At 39.2% G+C, this 22,529-nt stretch overlaps 1 protein-coding gene and 1 long non-coding RNA gene across 2 annotated transcripts in view; both read left to right on the top strand.

Annotated features, from left to right (window-relative positions):
• Positions 1-22,529, top strand: part of LOC309620531 (tRNA (uracil-5-)-methyltransferase homolog B-like) — a 111,720-nt gene that overhangs the window by 28,103 nt on the left and 61,088 nt on the right. Inside the window, 5 exon segments of the mRNA XM_082377124.1 lie at positions 399-493; positions 758-972; positions 1,143-1,244; positions 2,599-2,718; positions 2,945-3,044. Coding sequence (XP_082233250.1) covers positions 399-493; positions 758-972; positions 1,143-1,244; positions 2,599-2,718; positions 2,945-3,044 — 632 coding nt within the window.
• On the top strand, positions 3,051-5,137 carry LOC309620835. The gene is made up of 2 exons (XR_014239683.1): positions 3,051-3,442; positions 3,483-5,137. It is a non-coding gene; the product is annotated as an uncharacterized lncRNA (long non-coding RNA).

Raw genomic sequence — 22,529 nt, 5'->3', positions numbered from 1 at the left:
GGGTGGATGGGATATTTGAAGTAGAGAAGTATGAAAGGAATTGAAAGGTTATTGCTTGTTCGTGATGGAACAAAAGCTTAGTTTAGCTCCTAGGTTACAACAAGAATAACTCTCACACTTTCTTTAGAGAACTATTAAAGAGGCTCAAACCAGAGAAAGTGCCATGTCTATTGTATAGCATTTGTCAAAAGCCAATAAGCAAAGCAGTGCTTCTGCTGAGATGTGAAAATAGCTTTCTTTTTGGTCCTACAGAACATTGCTTTAAGTGTTATCTATAATAGGATTTGAGTAATGTGCCTTCTTGTCTGACTACTGCAGGGCTGATTACCATAGAGCTTGGAGAGAAAATTTGTCAGAGATGGGTTTTTGCTTGACTCCTGATTTTGTGGTCTGGGCAGGAGGAGCTCTGTGTTGAGAAGGAGACTGTAAAGAAGTTTTTCACCAAAGGGTCAGGAGCAGTCTGTGACTTGACATCACTTTACTTCCAGGAAAGGTAAACCTGGGACAGCCCAACAGCAAGCCGGAGTCTGATGGCTTGCCATAGTCTGGGTTGTGGATTACTGAGGCAGCGCTGCTGATGGCCAAGTGTTTGCATGTATCTCCATCCCCTGAGAGGGGAACTCCTCCAGAGCTCTCAGGGCCATGCCATGGAGGCTTTGTCTCCTAGCTGAGATGCTGGGGCCTCCCTCTCCAACCAACCACTAGAGATAGGTTGGCCTGCCATTCCAAGGTGCTTTCTTCTTTTATTCTTTTCTAGCGCTATGACCCGTTGCAGCCATCAGCAGTCCCCCTACCAGCTCCTATTTGGGGAGCGCCACATCTTTGAAGATCTCCTGGGGTTGAAGATCCGCATCTCTCCAGATGCCTTTTTCCAGGTTAACACGGCTGGTGCAGAGATGCTGTATCGGACTGTGGGGGAGCTGAGTGGAGTGAACTCTGACACCATCCTCCTTGACATCTGCTGTGTAACTGGCAAGTGGCAGCCCAGGGCAGAATCAACATGCAGCTTATCTCCCCAACACCATCCACGCAGCACCCAGGGCCCTTGCAGCCGAGGTGGGGAGGTGGTGGTAGTGGTGCAGGCATAACCTCATTGGTAATACCCTAAAATACCCTCCTCTTATTCTCTCCTACTTCCCCAGGTGTGATCGGCCTCTCTCTGGCTCAGTATACCTCCCAGGTCCTTGGGATTGAGTTGATGGAGCAAGCAGTAGAGGATGCCAGGTGGACTGCAGCCTTCAATGGTACACTGCTCACATTCTGGGGAGAAATTAAGAGCTGTAGTTGTCCTGTACTGTGGGAACGGTTCTGTGGGAAAGGACATCTACTGTATCCACGACTGGGGAGGAAGGGAAGGTGTTCTGGAGTGCTCAGAGTTGGATCCTGATGACTTTCTAAAAGAGGTCCCCCCTTTTTTTTTTCTTTTTTTTTAAAAAAAATGAAGTATAGTTGATTTCAACGTTGTGTTAGTTTCAGGTATACAGCAAAGTGATTCAGTTATATGCATATATATATATGTATATGTACTTTTTCAAATTATTTTCCCTGGGCTCCCCTGGTGGCGCAGTGGTTGAGAATCCTCCTGCCAATGCAGGGGTCACGGGTTCAGGCCCTGGTCCAGGAGGATCCCACATGCCGCGGAGCAGCTGGGCCCATGCGCCACAACTGCTGAGCCTGCGCTCTAGAGCCCGCAAGCCACAACTACTGAAGCCTGTGCTCCACAATGGGAGAGGCCACAGCAATGAGAGGCCCGCGCACCGCGGCGAGGAGTGGCCCCCGCTCACCGCAGCTAGAGGGGGCCCGTGCACAGCAACAGGGACCCAACACAGCCAAAGATAAATAAATAAATTCATTAAAAAAATTATTTTCCCTTATAGGTTATTACAAAATATTGAGTAGAGTTCCCTGTGTTATACAGTAGGTCCTTGTTGGTTACCTATTTTATACATAGTAGTGTGTATATGTTAATCCCAAACTCCTAATTTATCCCTCCCTAATCTTTTTTTTTTCTATCTGGAAAAAGCCTAAGGGAAAGAATAAGCCTAGCTGATAGGAAGGGAACTTGGCAAAACTTTGAATAATATAGAAGAGCCTTCTTGACATTAGACTCATGAGGCATCATAACAATACAATAGGTTTCAAACTATTTTTAGCAAAAGGACCTTTTCTTTGAACAAAGTCTAAGGCCAAACTGCAACATAGAAAATAGATTTTCTTTCCTCTCTACCTCACCTCTAGACAGCTCCTGAGGCTCCATGTGAAAGCCTCCAATATAGCAGAAGGAGCACTTGAGTTATAGTCAAGGTTCTCTTCTTGGTATAGGTCCTTATGTGCTGTGTGAGTCACTAAGTTGTAAAATAACACATCTAGTCTCTCAAGCTGAAAGGCCTACAGAGATATTGCAAGGGAAAGCGCATTGGAAAAAATGAAGCAGGTCCAAAAGCATTTCTTTCATTGTTATGCAGAAGTATGTTAGATCCAAAGGGAAGATGGCAGAGCCCTCCCTGCTTTCTGTACGTTTCTATAAAGCTGAAGCTCCCCACCCCCAACTGCTTGGCTTGCATTTTGAGTTATGGCATGTGGGCCTCTCTTTTGCAGGCATCACCAACTGTGAATTCCACACCGGTCGAGCAGAGAAGATTTTGCCACAGCTACTAAAGTCAAAGGAAGATGGGCAGTTAATTGTTGCTGTAGTGAACCCAGCCCGGGCGGGACTGCGTAAGGATGACTAGCTTTCCTGCTACAGAGCTAGTTAGGTATTCCCATGATGTCCACCAGCTTTGGTCTCTCATTTCTACACCATGTTAAGGCTGCTCTCAGTGAGCTGGCTTTGAACCTGCTTCTCTATTCCTAACCAGTCCTATGTGCCAGCCAGTTGCAAGTTTGCGATAACCTGGACCATGATAGTTTAATTATATTAATAGCAATGTGTTTCTTCCTTTAGATTACCAGGTGGTTCAAGCCATTCGAAACTGCGGGGCCATCCGCCTACTAGTTTTTGTTTCCTGCAAGCCCCATGGTGAAACCACAAGGAACATCATTGAGTGAGTCTTGACTTTGTTTTTAAATTATGTTTTCCTGATGGTCAAAGTAATCCTTATTGTTATGCTTATTGTGCAGAATTTGGAAAGTGTACAAAGTGTCAAGAAAGAAAAAAGTCATTATACTGTCATCAAGAGTCAATTATAGGGCCAGGTCTTGGATGAGGCAAATAAAGCAACCCACATCAGGTACAAAATTTAAGAGGATGCCCCAAATCTTAGTAATCAAGATGCATTTTTAATGCAGTATTTTCAAAAATTAAATTGTCCAGAATATCTGTGAACAAAATATTAAGTTTTTTAAAAAAGTGAGATCCACTCCTGTACTTGCTAAGCCACGCCTCGGTCACCTTACTCTAGTCCTGGCCCTAGTTCCAATAAAACTGTATTTATAAAAGCAGGCAAAAAAAATAAAAAAAAATAAAAATAAAAAAAAAGCAGGCAGCCAGCCTGCCAACCATAATTTTGCAATTTGATTTTCCAAATTATTACATCAAGATATCATTTGTCTTGATTACTGAGTTTTTGGCACCCTCTTAAATTGTGCACCCATGGGGAATGCCTTCTGCTTCACTCCCAGTTCTAGCCCTGGTCAATTATTTTGATTTTTGAAATGTTTTCTTCTTGTAATCTCTCTCTGTTTTTTACATAAGTAACACAATTTCTTTGTAATATTCGAACAACATAGGTGGGTATAAAGTACAGATGAGGGAATTCCCTGGCGGTCCAGTGGTTAGGACTCTGCACTTTCACTGCCGAGGGCCTGGGTTCAAGCCCTGGTCCGGGAATTAAGATCCCACAAGCTGCGTGGCACAGCCAAAATAAATAAATTAATAAATAAAGTACAGATGAAATACCTAGATGAAACAAGTGAGAATTAGAAGGAAATAAATTGAGCTTTCAAGTCAGTGAGCTAGAAGAACAATAAAGCTCACGAAAACTGAAGGAAGAAATAAATAACATTTTAAAAATCCAGAAATTAATGAACTACAAAGGCAAGGCAGAAATAGAGACACAGAAATAGAGAACAAACGTATGGACACCAATGGGTGGAAGTGGGTGGGGGGATGAATTGGGAGATTGGGATTGACATATATACACTAATATGTATAAAATAGATAACTAATAAGAACCTGCTGTATAGCACAGGAAACTCCACTTTGCTGTACAGTAGAAACTAACATTGTAAAACAACTACACCCCAATAAAAAAAAAAAAAAAACAAACCAAAAAACCTATAGACTCAACAAATAAACCAGAAGGTGTTATTGGAAGAAGAAAATAAAATAGATAAGTAAACCTAATCAAGAATATAAAGTCTTAAATGAGAAAAAGGAGCATAACTATAGATATGAAGAAATTTTTAAAAATATAAGAAAGTACTTTGTATAACTCCTTCCTAACACGTTTGAAAACCTAGATGAAATGGGAGATTTCCCAGAAGAATGCAAATGGCTAATATTAACTCTAGAAGCTACAGTAAACCTAAACACACCAGTACCCATGGGAAAAAATTGAGAAAGTTGTCAAAGAGCTTCTTCTACCCAAAATAAAATCATGAGGCCCATATATTTTCACACTTACTTCCTTATCGTTTCCTGCATACTCTTCCAGTTGTCCTTTATTTTTATTTTCATTTTACAGTTTAAAAATGTTTTTGTATACATATTATGAAGGTGGCATCTCAAATCAATGGGGAACAAATGAACTATTTAATAGATGGTGGTGGACAACTGGGTAGCTAAGGCAAAAAAAAAAAAAAGGTTGGATCTATATCTCATGCTGCAGACCAGGATAAATTGCAGAAGAGTTAAGAGATTTAAGTGTAAACGGGGGAAATCATAAATGTACCCTAGGAAATCAGAGAATTTTTTTCATGATCTTGGAGTGCAGAAGCCCTTTCTAACTATGAAAATTCAGAAGACATATAATAAAAGGTTGTTAAATTTGGCTACATAAAACAAAACTTCCTTCGTTACACCATACACAGAAATGAATTCAAAATGGATCATAGAAGTAAATGTAAGAGCTTGAAACATGGGAGTAAATCTTTGTGAACTTGGGTTAGGCAAAGCCTTCTTACATATAACATCAAAGACCCAAGGAACAGCTACAAGAAAGTGTGTGTGTGTGTGTGTAATTGAACATCATCAAAGTTAAAAAAAACTTTTTGTGCTGCAAATGATACCATCAAGAAAGTGAAAAGATGAAAAGACAACCCACAGAATGGAAGAAAAGATTTGAAAATCATTTACCTGATAAGGGACTGGTATCCAGAAGCCAGACACAAAAGGCCACTTATTCCGTTTATAGGAAAATGTCCAGACTAGGCAAATCTCTAGAGACAGACAGTAGATTTATGGTTGTCTAGGGCTTAGGGTGGGGGGTTTCGGGAGAAATGGGGAGTGACTGCTAAGGAGTTAATGAAAATATTCCAAAATTGATTGTTGTGATAGATGCATAACCCTGTGAATATACTAAAAACCACTGAACTAAATAAGTGGTTGAGCTGTGTGAATGATATTGCAATAAAACAGTTTTTTTAAATTTATTTTTAATTTATGGCTATGTTGGGTCTTCGTTTCTGTGCGAGGGCTTTCACTAGTTGTGGCAAGTGGGGGCCACTCTTCATCGCGGTGCGCGGGCCTCTCACTATCGCGGCCTCTCTTGTTGCGGAGCACAGGCTCCAGACGCGCAGGCTCAGTAGTTGTGGCTCACGGGCCTAGTTGCTCCGCGGCATGTGGGATCTTCCCAGACCAGGGCTCGAACCCGTGTTCCCTGCATTAGCAGGCAGATTCTCAACCACTGCGCCACCAGGGAAGCCCAATAAAACAGTTTTAAAAATCAATAACTTGCATGATAAAAAGCACCAAAAGCAAAGAGAGGAAACAACGTACAAACTGGAAAAAAATTTGCAGTTCATATTACAAAGACTTTTTTCCTTAATTTATAACGAACTCCTGGAAATCAGTAAGAAAAACAACAACAGCCCAAAAGAAGAATGAATGCGAGATATAAAAAGAAAACATAAATGTGTTTATGAACCATGAAAGGATGCTCAGTCTCTTCCATTATAGTGGAAATGCAGATTAAAAGTACTCTGAGATACCACTTTTTGTATCTCAGATTGGCAAAAGTTCCAAAGTTTGATAATGCACTGTTGGCAATACTATGGGGAAACATGAATTCTAAAAAATTACTGGTCAGAGTGTAAATTGGCACTATCCCATGGAGGGAAATTTAGCAATATAGATTAAGATTATAAATGTATATATACCTTTTGACCCAGTAATTCCATTCCTGAGGCTTTATCCTACAAATATACTGACACACATGTAAAATGACATGCATTGATTGATTGATTGATTGATTGCAATATTGTAACAGCAAATGATGAGATATCCTAAAAGTCCATCAGTGAGGAACTAGTTAAATCAAATATGCTATATCCATACAATGGAATACCATGCTGCTATAAAACAGAATGAAGATGTTCTCTGTTTACTGATATGGAAAGATCTCTAAGGTACGTTATTTTCTGTTAACAACTTTATTGAGATATAACTCACATATCATAAAATTCAACCTTAATTAAAATGTACAATTCAAAGGTTTTTGGTACATTCTCAGACTTGTGCAGCCATCACTACTGTCTAATTGTGAACATTTTCATCACTCCAAAAGAAACCCTGCACCTCTCACCTGTCACTTCCCAGTTTTCCCCAACCCCCTGGCCCTAGGCAACCACTAATCTACTTTATGTCTGTATGGATTTGCCTATTCTGCACAATTCATACAAGTGAATTTCTTTGCAAATGTGGTCCTTCGCATCTGGCTTCTTTCTCTTAGCATGATGTTTGTAAGGTTCATCTGTGTTGTAGCATGTAGCAGTACTTCATTCCTTTTTTATGGCTGAATACTATTCCATTCTATGGATATATACCACATTGTATTCACTCATCAGTTGATGGACACTTAGGTCGTTTCCACCTTTTAGCTATTATGAATAATGTTGCTATGAACATTCATGTGCTAGTTTTTGTGGGGACATATGTTTTCATTTCTCTTGGGTATAGTGGGTTTTCCGTTTATAGGAAAAAAAAAACCCCACTATTCTGCACCATGCTTCTCTTGGGTAGATACCTAGTAGTGTAATTGCTGGGTCGTATGGTACCTATTTTAACCTTTTGATGAACTGCCAGACTATTTCCAAAGCAGCCTCCCATCTTACATTCCCACCAGCGGTATATGAGTGTTCCAATTTCTCTACGTCCTTGTTAACTCTACTGTCTGTCTTTTTTATTATACACATCCCAATGGGTGAGAAGTGGTACCTCCTTGTGGTTTTGATTGCATTTCCCCATGGTTAATGATGTTGAACATTTTTTCATATGTTTATTGGCCATTTATATATATATCTTCTTTGGAGACCTGTCTATTTAGATCTTTTGCCCATTTTTCAGTTGGGTCATCTTTTTATTATTGAGTTTTAAGAATTCTTTTAAAATTCTGGGTATAAGTTCCTTATCAGATATATGATTTGCAAAAATTTTCTGTTCTGTGGGTTGTCTGTTCACTTTCTTGACATTATCCTTTGAAGCACAAGATTATTTAATTGTGATGATGTCCAGTCTGTTTTTTCTTTTGTGGCTTGTGATTTTGGTTCTGAATGGAAATAGCAAGGTATGCAGAATTGTTGATATAATAATAACTATCTTTGTAAAAACGGACAAAAGGTGAAGAGAATATTGATTTGTATTTGCTGTATATGCATACAGAAACTGGTAAGTTTTATAAGAAACTGATTAATAGAAAAAAATTAAGAAAAAAAAAAGGATTTCCCTGGTGGTTCAGTGGTTAAGTCTCCGTGCTTCCACTGCAGAGGGCACCAGTTCTATTCCTGGTCGGGGAACTAAGATCCCACATACTGCGATGTGCAGCCCAAAAAAACAAAAACAAGAACAAAAAACTGATAATAGTAGTTATCTATGGTGGGGGAAAACTGCAGGGATGGGAGTCAGAGGTGTGGAGAAACTTCACTATATAGCTTTATATGTTTCACTTTTGAATAAAATGAAAATATTTATTTTGCAAAACAATAGATTAAAAAATGCAACGATTAAGAGTAAGCCTAGGATTCTGCTAACACTCATACTGAGTAAAACAATAAACATGGCCTCAGAAAGGCAAGAAAAATTTATTTTGAAAAGACAGTATGTGCATATGGTAGAAAAAAAAAAACAGTACATAAGAGTGCATGTGCATGCGGTGAGTAATGAGTCTTCTTCTTATTCCTGGCTCCTAATCCTTCAGATGTCACCACTCTTCCTAGTTTCTTGTGTAGCCTACCAGATATATTCTGTGTGTGTGTGTACATCGCTCTTTCTCTCTTTTTTAAACAGATAGAAACAGACTATAAACACTGTTCTGATGGACCTAGAGATTATCATATTAAGTGAAATAAGTCAGACAAAGACAAAAAAATCATATGATACCACTTATATGTGGAACCTAAAAAAGTGATATATAAACAACTTATTTACAAAACAGAAATAGACTCACAGACATAGAAAACAAACTTATGGTTACCAAAGAGGATAGCGGTGGTGGGGGGGGAGATAAATTAGGAGTTTGGGATTAACGTATACACACTACTGTGTATAAAATAGGTAAACAACAAGGACCTACTGAATAGCACAGGGAACTATACTCAGTATCTTGTAATAACCTATAATGGAAAAGAATTTTAAAAAGAATATATATATATGTATAACTAAATCACTTTGCTGTACACCTGAAACTAACACAACATTGTAAATGAACTATACTTCAATTTAAAAAATTTTTAAAAACCCACTATTCTGCACCATACTTGTCACTTAACAATAGATTTTGGAGATTGTTCTACAATGATGTAGAATCTGCATCAGTACTTAAAGGTCTACTTAATTTTTAAAATAGGCTGTATAGTTTTAACTTACATAAATATATCATTTAACTTGTCCCTTTGAAGGGATATTCATCCTAATGAATTTTGAGGTTGTTTCTACTCTATTGTTACCACAGTGTTGCAGTGAATGTCCTTGTACATATATCTTTGCATATTTGTGCAATGACTATGTATATGTGATGAATAAGTGTGTGTGATAGTATATTTATTAGATAAATCCCTGATGTGGAATTGCTGGGTTAAAGGATATATGCTCTTAATGTTTTCATGTATTTTCTAACAGAGCTCTAGAATCAACTTATCAAAAATATTCTTTTGGGCTTGTGATTGGAATTTATTGATTCCAATTAATTAATTTAAGGAAAATTGAAATCTTTACAGTATTTTTTCTATACAGATATGTGACCTATCTCTTCAATTACTCTAGGCTTATGGAATTCTCTAAAAATAAATATGAATTTTTTTCCCAATACAGGTCTTTTTTCTTAAGATTAATACAAGATATTGTAAAGTTTTTATTGCTTTTATGAAAGGGACCTTTTTCATGATATTTTCTAACTGGTTATTGCTGATTTTGTGTCAAGCTACCTATTCTTTTATTTGTTTTACAGGTTTTCCAGTTGATTCTCTTGCATTTTCTTGGTAGCTGGCCATATGATCACCATATAAAAGCAGTTTTGTCTCTCGCCTTCCAATACTTTTTTTTTTCTTATTACACTGGATAAGAAGATGTTCCAGTGTAGGAGTGATAGTGAATATCTTGTCTTGTTCCTTATTTTAATAAGACAGTGCTATCGAAATGACTGAGTGTTAGCCAGGGAAACAAGAACTCATCTGGTTTGTTGGTTTGAGTGTAAATTAGTAGAACCTTTTTAAACAAGGTTTAAAAAGGTTTAGTCGTACATATCTTAGGGCCTTAAAAGCATACAGGCCCTTCAACTCAGCAGTTCCGCTAAATAACTAAAAATGTAAGCAAAGATATAACTATAAGAATATTCATGAAGGGACTTTTTGAAATAGCAAAAGGTTAGAAACAACTTACATTTCCAATAGCAAGGAATTAGATAAATAAGCTACATTACATTTATTTAATGAGATACCATATAGCCAATAAAAGTGAGGTAACTACATATAGTGGACAGATGCTTATGATGCGTTATTATGTGAAGAAGCTGTTGTAAAACAGTGTGTATAGTATGTACAGTGTGACTCCACTTTAAGAAACCAATTTAAATGTACATATTTGGAAAGATATATCCTGAAAAGTTAGCAGCAGGTATTCTTCTCTGAATGGTGAGTTTATAGGTGAATTTTTGTTCTCATTTTTACTTGACTTCCTGTAATAAGGGAAAAAGTAATTTGCTTAGAAAGTTTTCAATAGAATAATTCAGTAATATATATATTAATTACCTATTGTGTGCAAATCATACAGAAAAGTGTATGACTCAGGCCCCTTGCTCCATTCACCATTGAACCCCTACTCTGTGTCACACACTGAGAACACAGAGATGAATAATAAGCAGTTTTTGCCTCGTTTCTAGCCTCAAAAAGATTATATACTCCCATGAGGAAGATGGTTTAAAAAACTCAGGTAGTTACATTAAATGTGATAAATGCTGTTATAGAGAGAAACACAGGGGGCTGTGGGAACACAGAGGAAGGGCTTAAAGTTTAAGGAATTGTGTTCCTGTAGTTTCTCCTTGGTTTATCAAACTGAATATTTTTTTTTCTTTGAATTTTTGAATTTTATTTTATTTATTTTTTTATACAGCAGGTTCTTATTAGTTATCATTTGCCTTATGTATTGAGGTGCTCCTATGTTGGGTGCATATATATTTATAATTGTTATACCTTCTTCTTGGATTGATCCCTTGATCATTATGTAGTGTCCTTCCTTGTCTCTTGTAACATTCTTTATTTTAAAGTCTATTTTATCTGATATGAGTATTGCTACTCCAGCTTTCTTTTGACTTCCATTTGCATGGAATATCTTTTTTCCATCCCCTCACTTTCAGTCTGTATGTGTCCCTAGGTCTGAAGTGGGTCTCTTGTAGACAGCATATATATGGGTCTTGTTTTTGTATCCATTCAGCCAATCTGTGCCTTTTGGTTGGAGCATTTAATCCATTTACATTTAAGGTAATTATCAATATGTATGTTCCTATGACCATTTTCTTAATTGTTTTGTGTTTGTTTTTGTAGGTCCTTTTCTTCTCTTGTGTTTCCCACCTAGGGCAGTTCCTTTAGCATTTGTTGTAGAGCTGGTTTGGTGGTGCTGAATTCTCTTAGTTTTTGCTTGTCTGTAAAGCTTTTGATTTCTCCATCAAATCTGAATGAGATCCTTGCCGGGTAGAGTAATCTTGGTTGTAGGTTCTTCCCTTTCATCACTTTAAATATGTCATACCACTCCCTTCTGACTTGTAGAGTTTCTGCTGAGAAATCAGCTGTTAACCTTATGGGAGTTCCCTTGTATGTTATTTGTCGTTTTTCCCTTGTTGCTTTCAATAATTTCTTTGTCTTTAATTTTTGCCACTTTGATTACTATGTGTCTCGGCGTGTTTCTCCTTGGGTTTATCCTGTATGGGACTCTCTGCGCTTCCTGGACTTGGGTGGCTATTTCCTTTCCCATGTTAGGGAAGTTTTTGACTATAATCTCTTCCAATATTTTCTCTGGTCCTTTCTCTCTCTCTTCTCCTTCTGGGACCTGTATAGTGCGAATGTTGTTGTGTTTAATGTTGTCCCAGAGGTCTCTTAGGCTGTCTTCATTTCTTTTCATGCTTTATTCTTTATTCTGTTCCACAGCAGTGAATTCCACCATTCTGTCTTCCAGGTCACTTATCCGTTCTTCTGCCTCAGTTATTCTGCTATTGATTCCTTCTAGTGTATTTTTCATTTCAGTTATTGTATTGTTCATCTCTGTTTAGGTGTTTGTTCTTTAATTCTTCTAGGTCTTTGTTAACATTTCTTGCATCTTCTCGATCTTTGCCTTCATTCTTTTTCCGAGGCCCTGGGTCATCTTCACTATCATTATTCTGAATTCTTTTTCTGGAAGGTTGCCTATCTCCACTTCATTTAGTTGTTTTTCTGGGGTTTTATCCTGTTCCTTCATCTGGTCCATAGCCCTCTGCCTTTTCATCTTGTCTATCTTTCTGTGAATGTGGTTTTTGTTCCACAGGCTGCAGGATTGTAGTTCTTCTTGCTTCTGCTGTCTGCCCTCTGGTGGATTAGGCTATCTCAAACTGATATTATGACTTGTTTCTACAGGTTGTGCTGTCCTCCAAACTCTGCTAAGAAGCTCCTTGGCGAGCGTTTCGTCCTAAGGCAAGCTGTGCCTGTGGATCTGTTCCCCCACACCCCACACTGTGAGCTGGTGCTTCTCTTCACTCGATAAGCAGCCTCCTACAAGCCTGCAGTTTCTTTGTTAAGGCTGAAGTGTCAGTAATTTCCAGGTCTGGCATATTGCTACATCGCTGACCCTGAGAGCATTACCAGGGAAACCAATCTTTGGATCCTGAGCAGGAAGAATATAGTGGACCTCCTACCTGAGGTAGATTTATAACCTTAGTTTTCACGTTTGCTGCCTCTCTTTCGTGTTTGCCTGGTTATGACCACTCCTTGGCCCTGGATCCAGACTGTTCCTTCTTTTTGCTGTCAGCCTATCATAGCTCCCTTGATCCTAGTTTACAGTTTGTCTCCTCTGTCTAGCTCTGCCTGTGGTGGGGTGACAACTGAGTTTTTCTCCGCATCTGGTCATAATTTCACATTGACTGGGGTTTCTGTATTTGCCTGGAGATTTTACTAGATGTGTTCTGCATTCATGAGGTAGCCAAGGATTAGAACTAGAAACAAGTCTAGCTTTTTTAAAAAGCAGAGTAAGCTATGAAATGATTGCAGAGTGACTGTGTGATCTCAGTAGAGATTCATTCCTTTGGGTTTTCTAGGCTTTGAGGCTTCCAGAACAGCTTTTAAAAATGTGGTTACCCTTAGGAGCAATACCACGAATTAGCTCTCACCTGTGGAGGGAGACGTGGTTGTAGTAGAGACCCTATGGGAAAGGAGAGCTTCAAAGAAGAAACTGAATACCTATAATTGGGCTGTGTAGTATGGGTATTGAAACTGACATTCTCTAGTCATGATTTCTTCAACTCTGGAATTGTTCTTGGATACGTGCCCAACAATTAAATTATGTTTTGAATCTTAACAGACTAAGGACGTGTAACTTAGTGAGCACTGTCTGATTTACAAACTGGTATCAGGTCAGCTAGTGTTTTTAATTTTTCTCAATCCTAAATACCTCTAGAGAAGCCACTTTCTCAGAAAAATATGGCTCTTAAAGCTACTATATAAATATCCATATAAAAATATTAGAAGGAAATAATCTAAAATGACAAAAAAATGTTGATTAATGGTAGTCAGATAAGTTTTATTCCCATTTCCCTATTTTTTCATTTTATGTAAATAATATTATATATTTGTATATTATATACATTATGTTTCCATTTCCCTATTTTTTATTTTATATAAATAATATTATATTGTTTTTATAACTGAAAAACCTTAATGTAAAGCATAAATGTAAAGCGACTTTTATGTTCTCCTCCTTTGTTGCCTATATCTGTAAATGGCAATCCCATCTATTAGTTATGTAAACCGGAAGCCGGAGTTATCTTTCTCATTCTCATATCCAACTGCCTACAAGGTGGATTCCACCTGGATATCTTCTAGGTACTCTGAACTCAACATATCTAATGTTGCATGCTTCACATCTTTCCCCCAAACCTGTTCTTGCTCCTGTATTTCCAATCTTGATGAATATACCCATCTACTTGGTCACTCAAGCCAGAAGCCTGGGAATTATATCTGAGTCCTTCTTTTCCTATACCGTCTGCCCACATGCAGTGTATCACCAAGTCTCCATCCCTACAGGTTACCATCATCTCTCACCAGATTATTACTGAAAGGGCCATGTTCTTAACTTGTGCTGCTGTCTTCATTCTTGCCCCCATCCATTCTGTTCTCTACAGCCAGAGTGAGTTTTCTAAAATGCCAGTCTCATTGTGTTTCTCTGGTGCTTGAAATCTGTCTGTTACGGGCTCCTTCTTCCTTTTAAAATTAAGTCTCAGATTCTTCATGAAGCCTCAAAGCCCCTTCATTATCTGGGTAGCCTCATTTTTCTATACACATTGAGTTCCTTTCCTTGAAAAAGATATTTTTTTTCCATTCTGGTCCTTTCTACATTCTGTTTCCTCAGCTGGGAATGTGCTTTTTTCTTTTGGCTAACTCAACTCATTTTTCTATCTTTAACTTAGCTATCCCCTAAGGAATATCTAATGAATAAATGTAGGATTAGCTGTAGGTAATCAGCTTCCTGGTAATTCTGTTAGTGTTACACCTTGTAAGTAAGATGATCTTAGAATTATGCTTTCGTCATTTTTATAATGAAAAGTTTTAAGCATACAAGAAAGTTGAAAGAATAATATAATGAACACCAGTATATCCACCGCCAGGATTCAACAAATGTTAACATTTTTCCATATTTGCTTTATCTGTGTGTGTATCTGTTCTTTGATAAACCATTTGAAAGTAAGTGGTAGACACCATGACACTTCACCTTTAAACGTCTCAGCATACATCTTCTAAGTGTAAGGACATTTTTCTACATAACCATAATACCGTAAGCCCAGCTAAAAAAGAAATTACCAGTACCTCACTGATCTTTACTAGTGTTATCCAGTATCTAGTACAGTGCTTCCCAATGTGTGGTCTGCAGACTGCTTGATGGTTCAGAGGGAGATAAGGAGCTTGTACCAGAGTGTGTATCAGTGCACCACATCCTTCATTGAGGAAGTTTTGTTACCAAAAATATGTCAGCCAGATTAAATAGTGTGCTTAATGACCTGGTTCATTTACATCTGTGGGCTGGCTGAGTAGTACTGCTCTATATTCAGATTTCCCCAGCTGTCCCCTGAAGTCTTTTATGGCCAGTTCACATGTTGCATTTGAGTGTGGTCTCTCTTTAGTGTCTTTTAATCTAGAACAGTCTCCCCACTTTTTGTTAATAGCACTGACTTTTAGAGACCAGGTCTGCCCCACTTATGAATCTTTCTGACTGTTGTGTGTGTGCCCAACCGTCCTAGTTTTCCTGGGACTCTCCTGGTTTAACACTGATCCTGCATCCTGGACAGTCCTCAGTCCTGGGCAAACCAGGATGGTTTGTTTTCTTATGATAGTGTTTAGCTTTCCCTTCCAGCACCTGAGTTTCCCGTAAACTGGAATTTGTTGGGTCTAGAGGCTTGATTAGATTCAGTTTTGATAAGAATGCTTCATAAATAATGCTGTGTACTTCATGTAGCATCCCATCCAGTGGTACATAATGGCAGTTGTCCACTCTTAGTAAAGGTGATGGTTAAGGTGGTGGCCCTCAGAACTCTCCATGTAATTTTAATTTCCTCTTCCTAATTAGCAAGAAATCTGGGGTGTTAACTTTGGTACCATGTGACTGTCCTGTTCCCCAATAACCTCTCACCTAAAATTTCAGCATCCATCAGTTCCTGTTTCCTCACTCAGTAATTTGTTTTTCTAATTTTAAAAATATATTTCCTGACTTTGTGATTTACTCAGGGGTTGCAAGATGGTGATTTCCTAATTCTGTCATCCAGTCTATGTTTCTTAGCTGGCATTCTTCCGTAAAGGTGAGCTTTTTCTCATCTATAGGATATGAACCAAAAAGATCATGTAAAGGCCTAATTCTTTCCCCTCGAATACCAATTTTCAAAGCAAGTTGATGTAATAGTTACTTCCAATAGTAGAGAAGTAGTTTTACTTATTGTTTTGAAAGTCACTTAATTCAATGATTTTTTAATGTAAATTCAGTGCTTTACATTCAGTTCAGCATTTTCTTTGTAATGCTCAAATTTTCTCCAGTTTGGCCAGTGGGAGTCCCTTTAGTCCTTTTGACACGCTTCCATGAGTCTTTGAGCACTTCCTTAGATTCTGACAGAAAATTCCTAGGCTCACTATACATTTCTCTGCCCTAGTCCTGGAATAAGCTATTTCCAAGGAGCCCTGGTTCCTTTTAGTGGAGGATGGATTCTGGATGTTAGAAGCAAAATCTAATAGTACTGTATTCCAATCTGTGAGCTGTAAAACATCACCACAGTGACCAACTTTCCCGATTTACTCTGAATCTGGAACTTTCGGTGCTAAAACCAGGAGCGTCCTAAGCAAACCAGGACAACAAGTTGGTCACCCTAAATTGGTCACATTGTTTTTTTAATTATTATTATTATTTTTAATTTTATTGAAGTATAGTTGATTTACAGTTCCCATTGTTAATACATAGTAATGATTAAGGAAGAATAGTGGAAATTGGGATTGGGACATGTGGACTAGTAGTAGCTAAAGTAGCTATAAATTCTTAGGAAATTTAAGGGTTTATACTAAATGATCTCTTCCAGCTGTAAAATATCTAGGTCTAGGGCAGTGGATCACAAGCCTCAGTGCACATTTGTATCACCTTTAAAAATGCTGATCCCTGGGCCTCAGACATTACAATTTAATTGGTTTAGGGAGGGGCTCAGACATCAGTATTTTTTAAATGCCCACCAGTGATTCTCATGTGCAGCCAAGGCTGAGAACCAGTGGTCCACGGGGGGCTCTGCCTTTCAAAGTGTGGTCCCTGGATGCATTGGCATCACCTAGGAGCTTGTTAGAAATGCAGACTTTCAGGTTCCACCCTAACTGGATCAGAACCTCTGAGGGTGAGGCCCAGCTATGTGTGTTTTATTTAATGTGCCCTCCAGGTGACTTCTGATGCACACTCAAGTTTGAGAACCACTGGTTTCGAGTGACAGTTCTCAGCCTTGGTTGTGTCAACTGAAATAAAAACACATAACGTGAGAGCTGTGAGTTCAGTTTTATTTGGGGACTTAACTGAGGACTAAAGCCCGGGAGACAGCCAATCAGAGAGCTCTGAGGAACTGCTCCAAAGAGGTAAAGGGGGAGGTCAACATGTATGTGATTTTGGCGAAGGGGTATGTGCAACCAAGCACACATCCTGGTAGAAGGTTGCTGCTAGTCACGAGGAACAGACATCTTAGCTAATGATTTTAGTGCTTTTCTATGTATGGGAAGATGCAAGAATCTGGGTTCATAAAAATTTTTCCTGAAAATATGTAACTGAGGGCCTGTTCTGCCTGTTTTCCCAGAGCAGAGTGCTTCATTCTTGATCTTCGCTCTGCATTCCTTTCAGGGTGTACTGTAGGTAGAACTGGATGGTGGGCAACATTCTTTGTTTTACAGTTGCAACATTAGAATCACCTGGGGACCTTTTTTTTTTTTTTTTTTAGCATTTTTAAGCGATTTTTATTTATTTATTTATTTATTTTAACAATTTCTTTTTTTTTTAAATTTTATTTATTTATTTATTTATTTATTTATTTATTTATTTATTTATGGCTGTGTTGGGTCTTCGTTTCTGTGCGAGGGCTTTCTCTAGCTGCGGCAAGTGGGGGCCACTCTTCATCGCGGTGCGCGGGCCTCTCACTATTGTGGCCTCTCTTGTTGCGGAGCACAGGCTCCAGACACGCAGGCTCAGTAATTGTGGCTCACGGGCCTAGTTGCTCTGCGGCATGTGGGATCTTCCCAGACCAGGGCTCGAACCCGTGTCCCCTGCATTGGCAGGCAGATTCTCAACCACTGCACCACCAGGGAAGCCCCACGATTTTTATTTTTAAAAGTATTTTTATTTAAGATATGTATTTTTTTTAATGTTTATTTTATATTGGAGTATAGTTGATTTACAGTGTTGTGTTAGTTTCAGGTGTACAGAAAAGTGACTTAGTTATACATATACATATATCCATTCTTTTTCAGATTCTTTTCCCATATAGGTTATTACAGAATATTGAGTAGAGTACCCTGTGCTATACAGTAGGTCCTTGTTGATTATCTAGTTTATATATAGTGGTGTGTATATGTTAATCCCAACCTCCTAGTTTATCCCTCTCCCTCACCTTTTCACCTGGGGACCTTTTAAAACAGAGATTCCTGGATGTCATCCCCTCAGAGATTCTGATTTAATTCACTTTGGGTGTGGCCCTAGCATCATTATTTTAAAAGCTCCCTAGATGAGTCTAATGTGTAGGTAAGGATGAGAATCATGGTCTAGGGCTTTTTTCCTCCAAGCCCAGAGTTTGGCTTGGTGAGTAAAAATGCACATGAAGTTGCAGGTAAAAACTAACTAGTTGGATAATACGTAGGTCAAATAGCTTGCTTTTCTGCTTCCTCCTTGTCTACATCCATGCAGGGTCTCTGAGCTGTGGTTTGCAGCCCTTTGCAAAGGTTTTCATCCCTTTAAAGTACTTTATTTCCCATTCTTTCTGCAGTTATTTTGGTGGGTGTGGTAGGGAGTGGGGCTTAGATACCATCAGTTACTAGTGATCCTAGACAAGCCTTAAAAGTTGACCCTCATACATGGCAAGAGAAAAGTGAGCTCATTTTAATATTAAAGTAGGACAGTTGTTCTAAGGGTTTGTCCTCAGCCTGCTTCCCACCTGGCTTCTAGAACTGGCTTCTTCACATTAGGCTCATCTTAGAGTTGCTGAACGTCTGAGTGCAAATTTTGCCATTGCCCTTATTGCAGGTGTGGGGTTGCACCTACGGCCGTGCTTCCCAGTCTTGGCTGCACATTGAACTCCTCTAGGAGTTCAAAAAATCCTGGTTTTTTGAAAAATCCTTTTCAAAAAATCCTGGTTCCTGGGACTTGAGCACTACCCCCACATCTTCTAACTTAATTGGTCTGGGATGTGGCCCAAGCATCTGGACTTTTAAAAGATGCCCCGAAGATGATTCTAACGTGCAGCCAGGGTTATGATCCTCCGATTAGGGCTGTGGTTCCCAAACTTGTCTGCACATTAAAATCCCATATGCAGCCAGCCTCGAAAACCACAGGGTTAGGGTATTTGATTGTTTGGAGGCTGGGAGAGAGAATGATTGTCATTTGCTGAGATTTAAGTCTTCCAGCCCGTCACTTTTAAAATCACGTTGCCAGTTTATAGTGTACAGGGTCATCGTCATTTTTCTAAGAAATATATTTCAAAATGGAATGCCATATAGTCATGAACCAGTTGAAGCTCCCTTAGAGCTCACCAATTAATGCAAGTGTGAAAAGACAGTTGAAATGGAATATAATTATTGTGTCCCAGACTTTAAAAATTTCCATCAGCTGATTTGATTTCATCATTATATGTGTCTGCACATTATAGTTCCCATTGTTTCTCATCAAAGGAGACTAAGTGGCGGGGGGTGGGGGGGCAATGCTGACATCTAGCCCAGAGCCACAAAATGGAGGAACATGTCAGTATCCTCAAGTCCATTCCTAACTGTTAGGGATCCTCAGGGTACACAGAGGGGAGAGGACTTTTCTCTGAGGACCTAAAAAAGGAATTTAAATATATAAAGGTGTTGGGATTCGCTGATTGCGTTTACTGATCACCTTTACTTGTAACCAATCCAAGGAATACCTAAGGAGAAGAGAGGGCTGTTACTTAGCTCTTTAATGGTCTCTCTCCTCCAACTAGACTGTAAGATTTGAGGGAATAAGGGCTGTTCAGTGTCGTATCTCTGTCTAGCACCCAGCGCAGTGACTGAAATGTAGCAGGTGCTCAGAGCGGCAATATAGCATACTGTCCAAGACAACCAGCTTTGGAATCAGGCTGACCCAGCCTTGAATTCTGGCTCCATCACTCTGTGCTGTGTGACTTTGGGTGAGTTACTTAACCTCTTAAATCCTCTGTTCCCTGCCCCTCTACCTGTAAAAGAAGGGTAATAATAGTACTTACTTCATGAGATTGTGGTGACCTATTCAACGAGACAGTATTTGTAAAGCACTTTGCAAATTGCCTGGCACATAGTTGGCATGGATTAAGGGGGGAGTTATTCTTGATTATCTGATTATTTGTTGAAGGAATAAATGGATGTTATAGCCTGCTTTCCCTTTCTTCTCAAGATTAACGAGTCAAAATAACCTAATCAATTTGGTTTTTGTAAGATTTCAATACTTAATTTCAGGCAAACAAAACCAAACACACATTGGAAAGAGTACCTTCCCTGTTGGTGTGGGTGTTTCTCAGCATTTATGTTACACTCAAATATTACAGCTTCTAGTAAAAAGTTTCAATACAGTTTGAAGAAAAATGACACATAGGAAACAGATAAGGCCATCCTGCTCATTTTGTCACCCTCATAATATTGGTTGCTAAAATAACCCACTTGTCAAATCCCTTTGTACTACTGTGAGAAGTGCTGATGTAAGACATGTTTTCTGAAAATAACCATGATGAGGTGTTCTGAATTAAGGGCTTTGGTACAGAAGTGATAGAGTTCCCTTATGGGTAGAATAGCTCAGGATCATAAATTGCCCAGACACCTACTGGCTTACCTGTTCCACCTCCTAAAAGGAAACTTGTTTCTAGGGGTGTTTTTTTTTTAACTAAACATTCTATATATAATCACTGCATGGGATCCTGGATTGGATCCTGCACAGAAGAAGGACATCAGTGGAAAAACTGGTGAAATCTGAATGAAGTCTGTAGTTTAGTAAATAGTATTGTGCTAACGTTAATGTCATAGTTTTGATCAATGTACCAGAGTTATATGAGGTGTTAACCTTAGGGGAAGCTGGGTGAAGGGTATATGGGAACTCTTTGTACTATATTTACAACTCTTCTGTAAATCTAAAATTATTTCAAAATACAAAGTTTAAAAAAAAAAACCTACACATAGTCTTTTAAAAACTAAACATACTGATTGGAAGCTAATTCTAGAAAAACCAAGTCTGGGCAGGTGTTGAAGCCAGGACCCCAGAAAGAGAATAGTGCTCACCCAGACACCCAAATATGTGCTAGATGTTTGGCTAACTGTAAGCACTACCAGTGACAAGGTGACAGGGGGTGGGGCTGGGGGAGAGAATTTAGCAATTCTTTTTCAATAAGGAATTTTCTGGCAGCCTATCAAAAAACAGTTCCTTTCTCTCCATATAAGCTAGCTAAGTTCAAAACACAGCAGTCCAACTTCAGAGAGGTCCAAATACATGTTTCCTTAAACTCCCATCTTAGAGTTTGGTGGGCTAGGTGTTTTGAAGGAATTTCTCATTGGAGTGCTAAACCTGAAATGATAACGTGCCCTGATCTTGAGAAGGGGAGTGGGAAGAGGAAGAATCCAGTCATTTTAAAGCATCAGCCCCCTTAGCATTCAGTTCTTCTTTATTCCCTGAATTAAATGATCTGCAGAGCTAACTCCTGTGTCACTTAAAAGGCAGGTGCCTCAGTAACCTAGCATGACCAGCACGACAGTTTTAGAAAAGTGTATTATAATAAAAGGTGTTGTGTGTGTGTGTGGGTGGGTGGAAACTCAAAGGACTGTGGTGCTCTTCATTCTCTTTGGTTCTTTAGGGATGAACTCTTCGATGTGTGTTTTCCGTAGTTCTGATCAGCATGTGTACCTATTTCCTATTTTGCTGTTTTCATGTAACATTATTTCACATTCTGGTTCCCACCTGCACAGTGTGCATAATTGATATCTTTAATGGCCGTATAACATTCCATTGTATCGAATAGCAGGATAGTTCTTAGGGCTGGGCTCATTTTTCTGAGCAGATATAAAAGGCCTGCTGTCTCTTAGCATCAGAGGTCTATTTTAGCTCCTGGAAGTGGCGACTGGCAGGAGCGTGGGATTGCGTGGGATTCTTGAGTCATCATCGAACAGCGCAGTTTGAGCGCTTTGTTAACATCGCTCTGCCCGACACCTGACAGCAGAGCCTCCCGGGCTCCCTGAACCTGAGCCGGGCACTTCAGGGGCACCGAAGTGGAAGTACAAGCCCCCCGACTCCCACGACCCTCAGCTGATACTATCTCCCTGCCAACAGCAGGAAGTTCCTGCTGCTTTCTCTCTTGCCTGGGATAACAACTCCACCTGTGTTTCCCACAGAACTTGATATGGAAGAAAAGGCAAGGAGGAGTGGGAGGATGGATTATTATAGCTAAAGGAATAAGGCACAGGTCAGGGGCGCCATGGCTGCAGTTCTTTTAGGCACACCTGTGAAAATAAAGTGGGATGGGGGGATGGTTTCAAGTTCTGGAAAGCTGGGCGATAGAGCTCCTGTTCTCTACACCCCTTCCTGTCAGAAATCTAAGTTTGGCCCATCCAATAAAGGGTTTACAGGGGTGAGTGACAAAGCAGTGAGTCCAGGCATGAGCCCTACTCCACCCATAGCCAATGGTGTTTTATAGTTAAGGATGCTAATTGGCAAAATTCTCCTGAGTGGTGTTGTGTTTGGTGTATTTGGTTAGGTCTTGCCAGTTGCAACTGCCTTGAAAACAAGTGATTTTTAATAGGATACTGGGAGGGAAGAGTGATATTATAAACACCACTGGGATGGCCCAAACACTCAAATCTCCATGGGATTTGTGACTAGGTTAGCTATTCTTGGTTTCCATCTCCAACCCTAAATTACCACAGTTCTTCCTTAACCCTTATGG

This window comes from Balaenoptera borealis (assembly GCF_965194805.1).
Source record: "Balaenoptera borealis genome assembly, chromosome: X".
NCBI lineage: Eukaryota > Metazoa > Chordata > Mammalia > Artiodactyla > Balaenopteridae > Balaenoptera > Balaenoptera borealis.
Note: the sequence above shows the minus strand (reverse complement) of the source record. Positions and strands in the feature narration are given on the sequence as shown.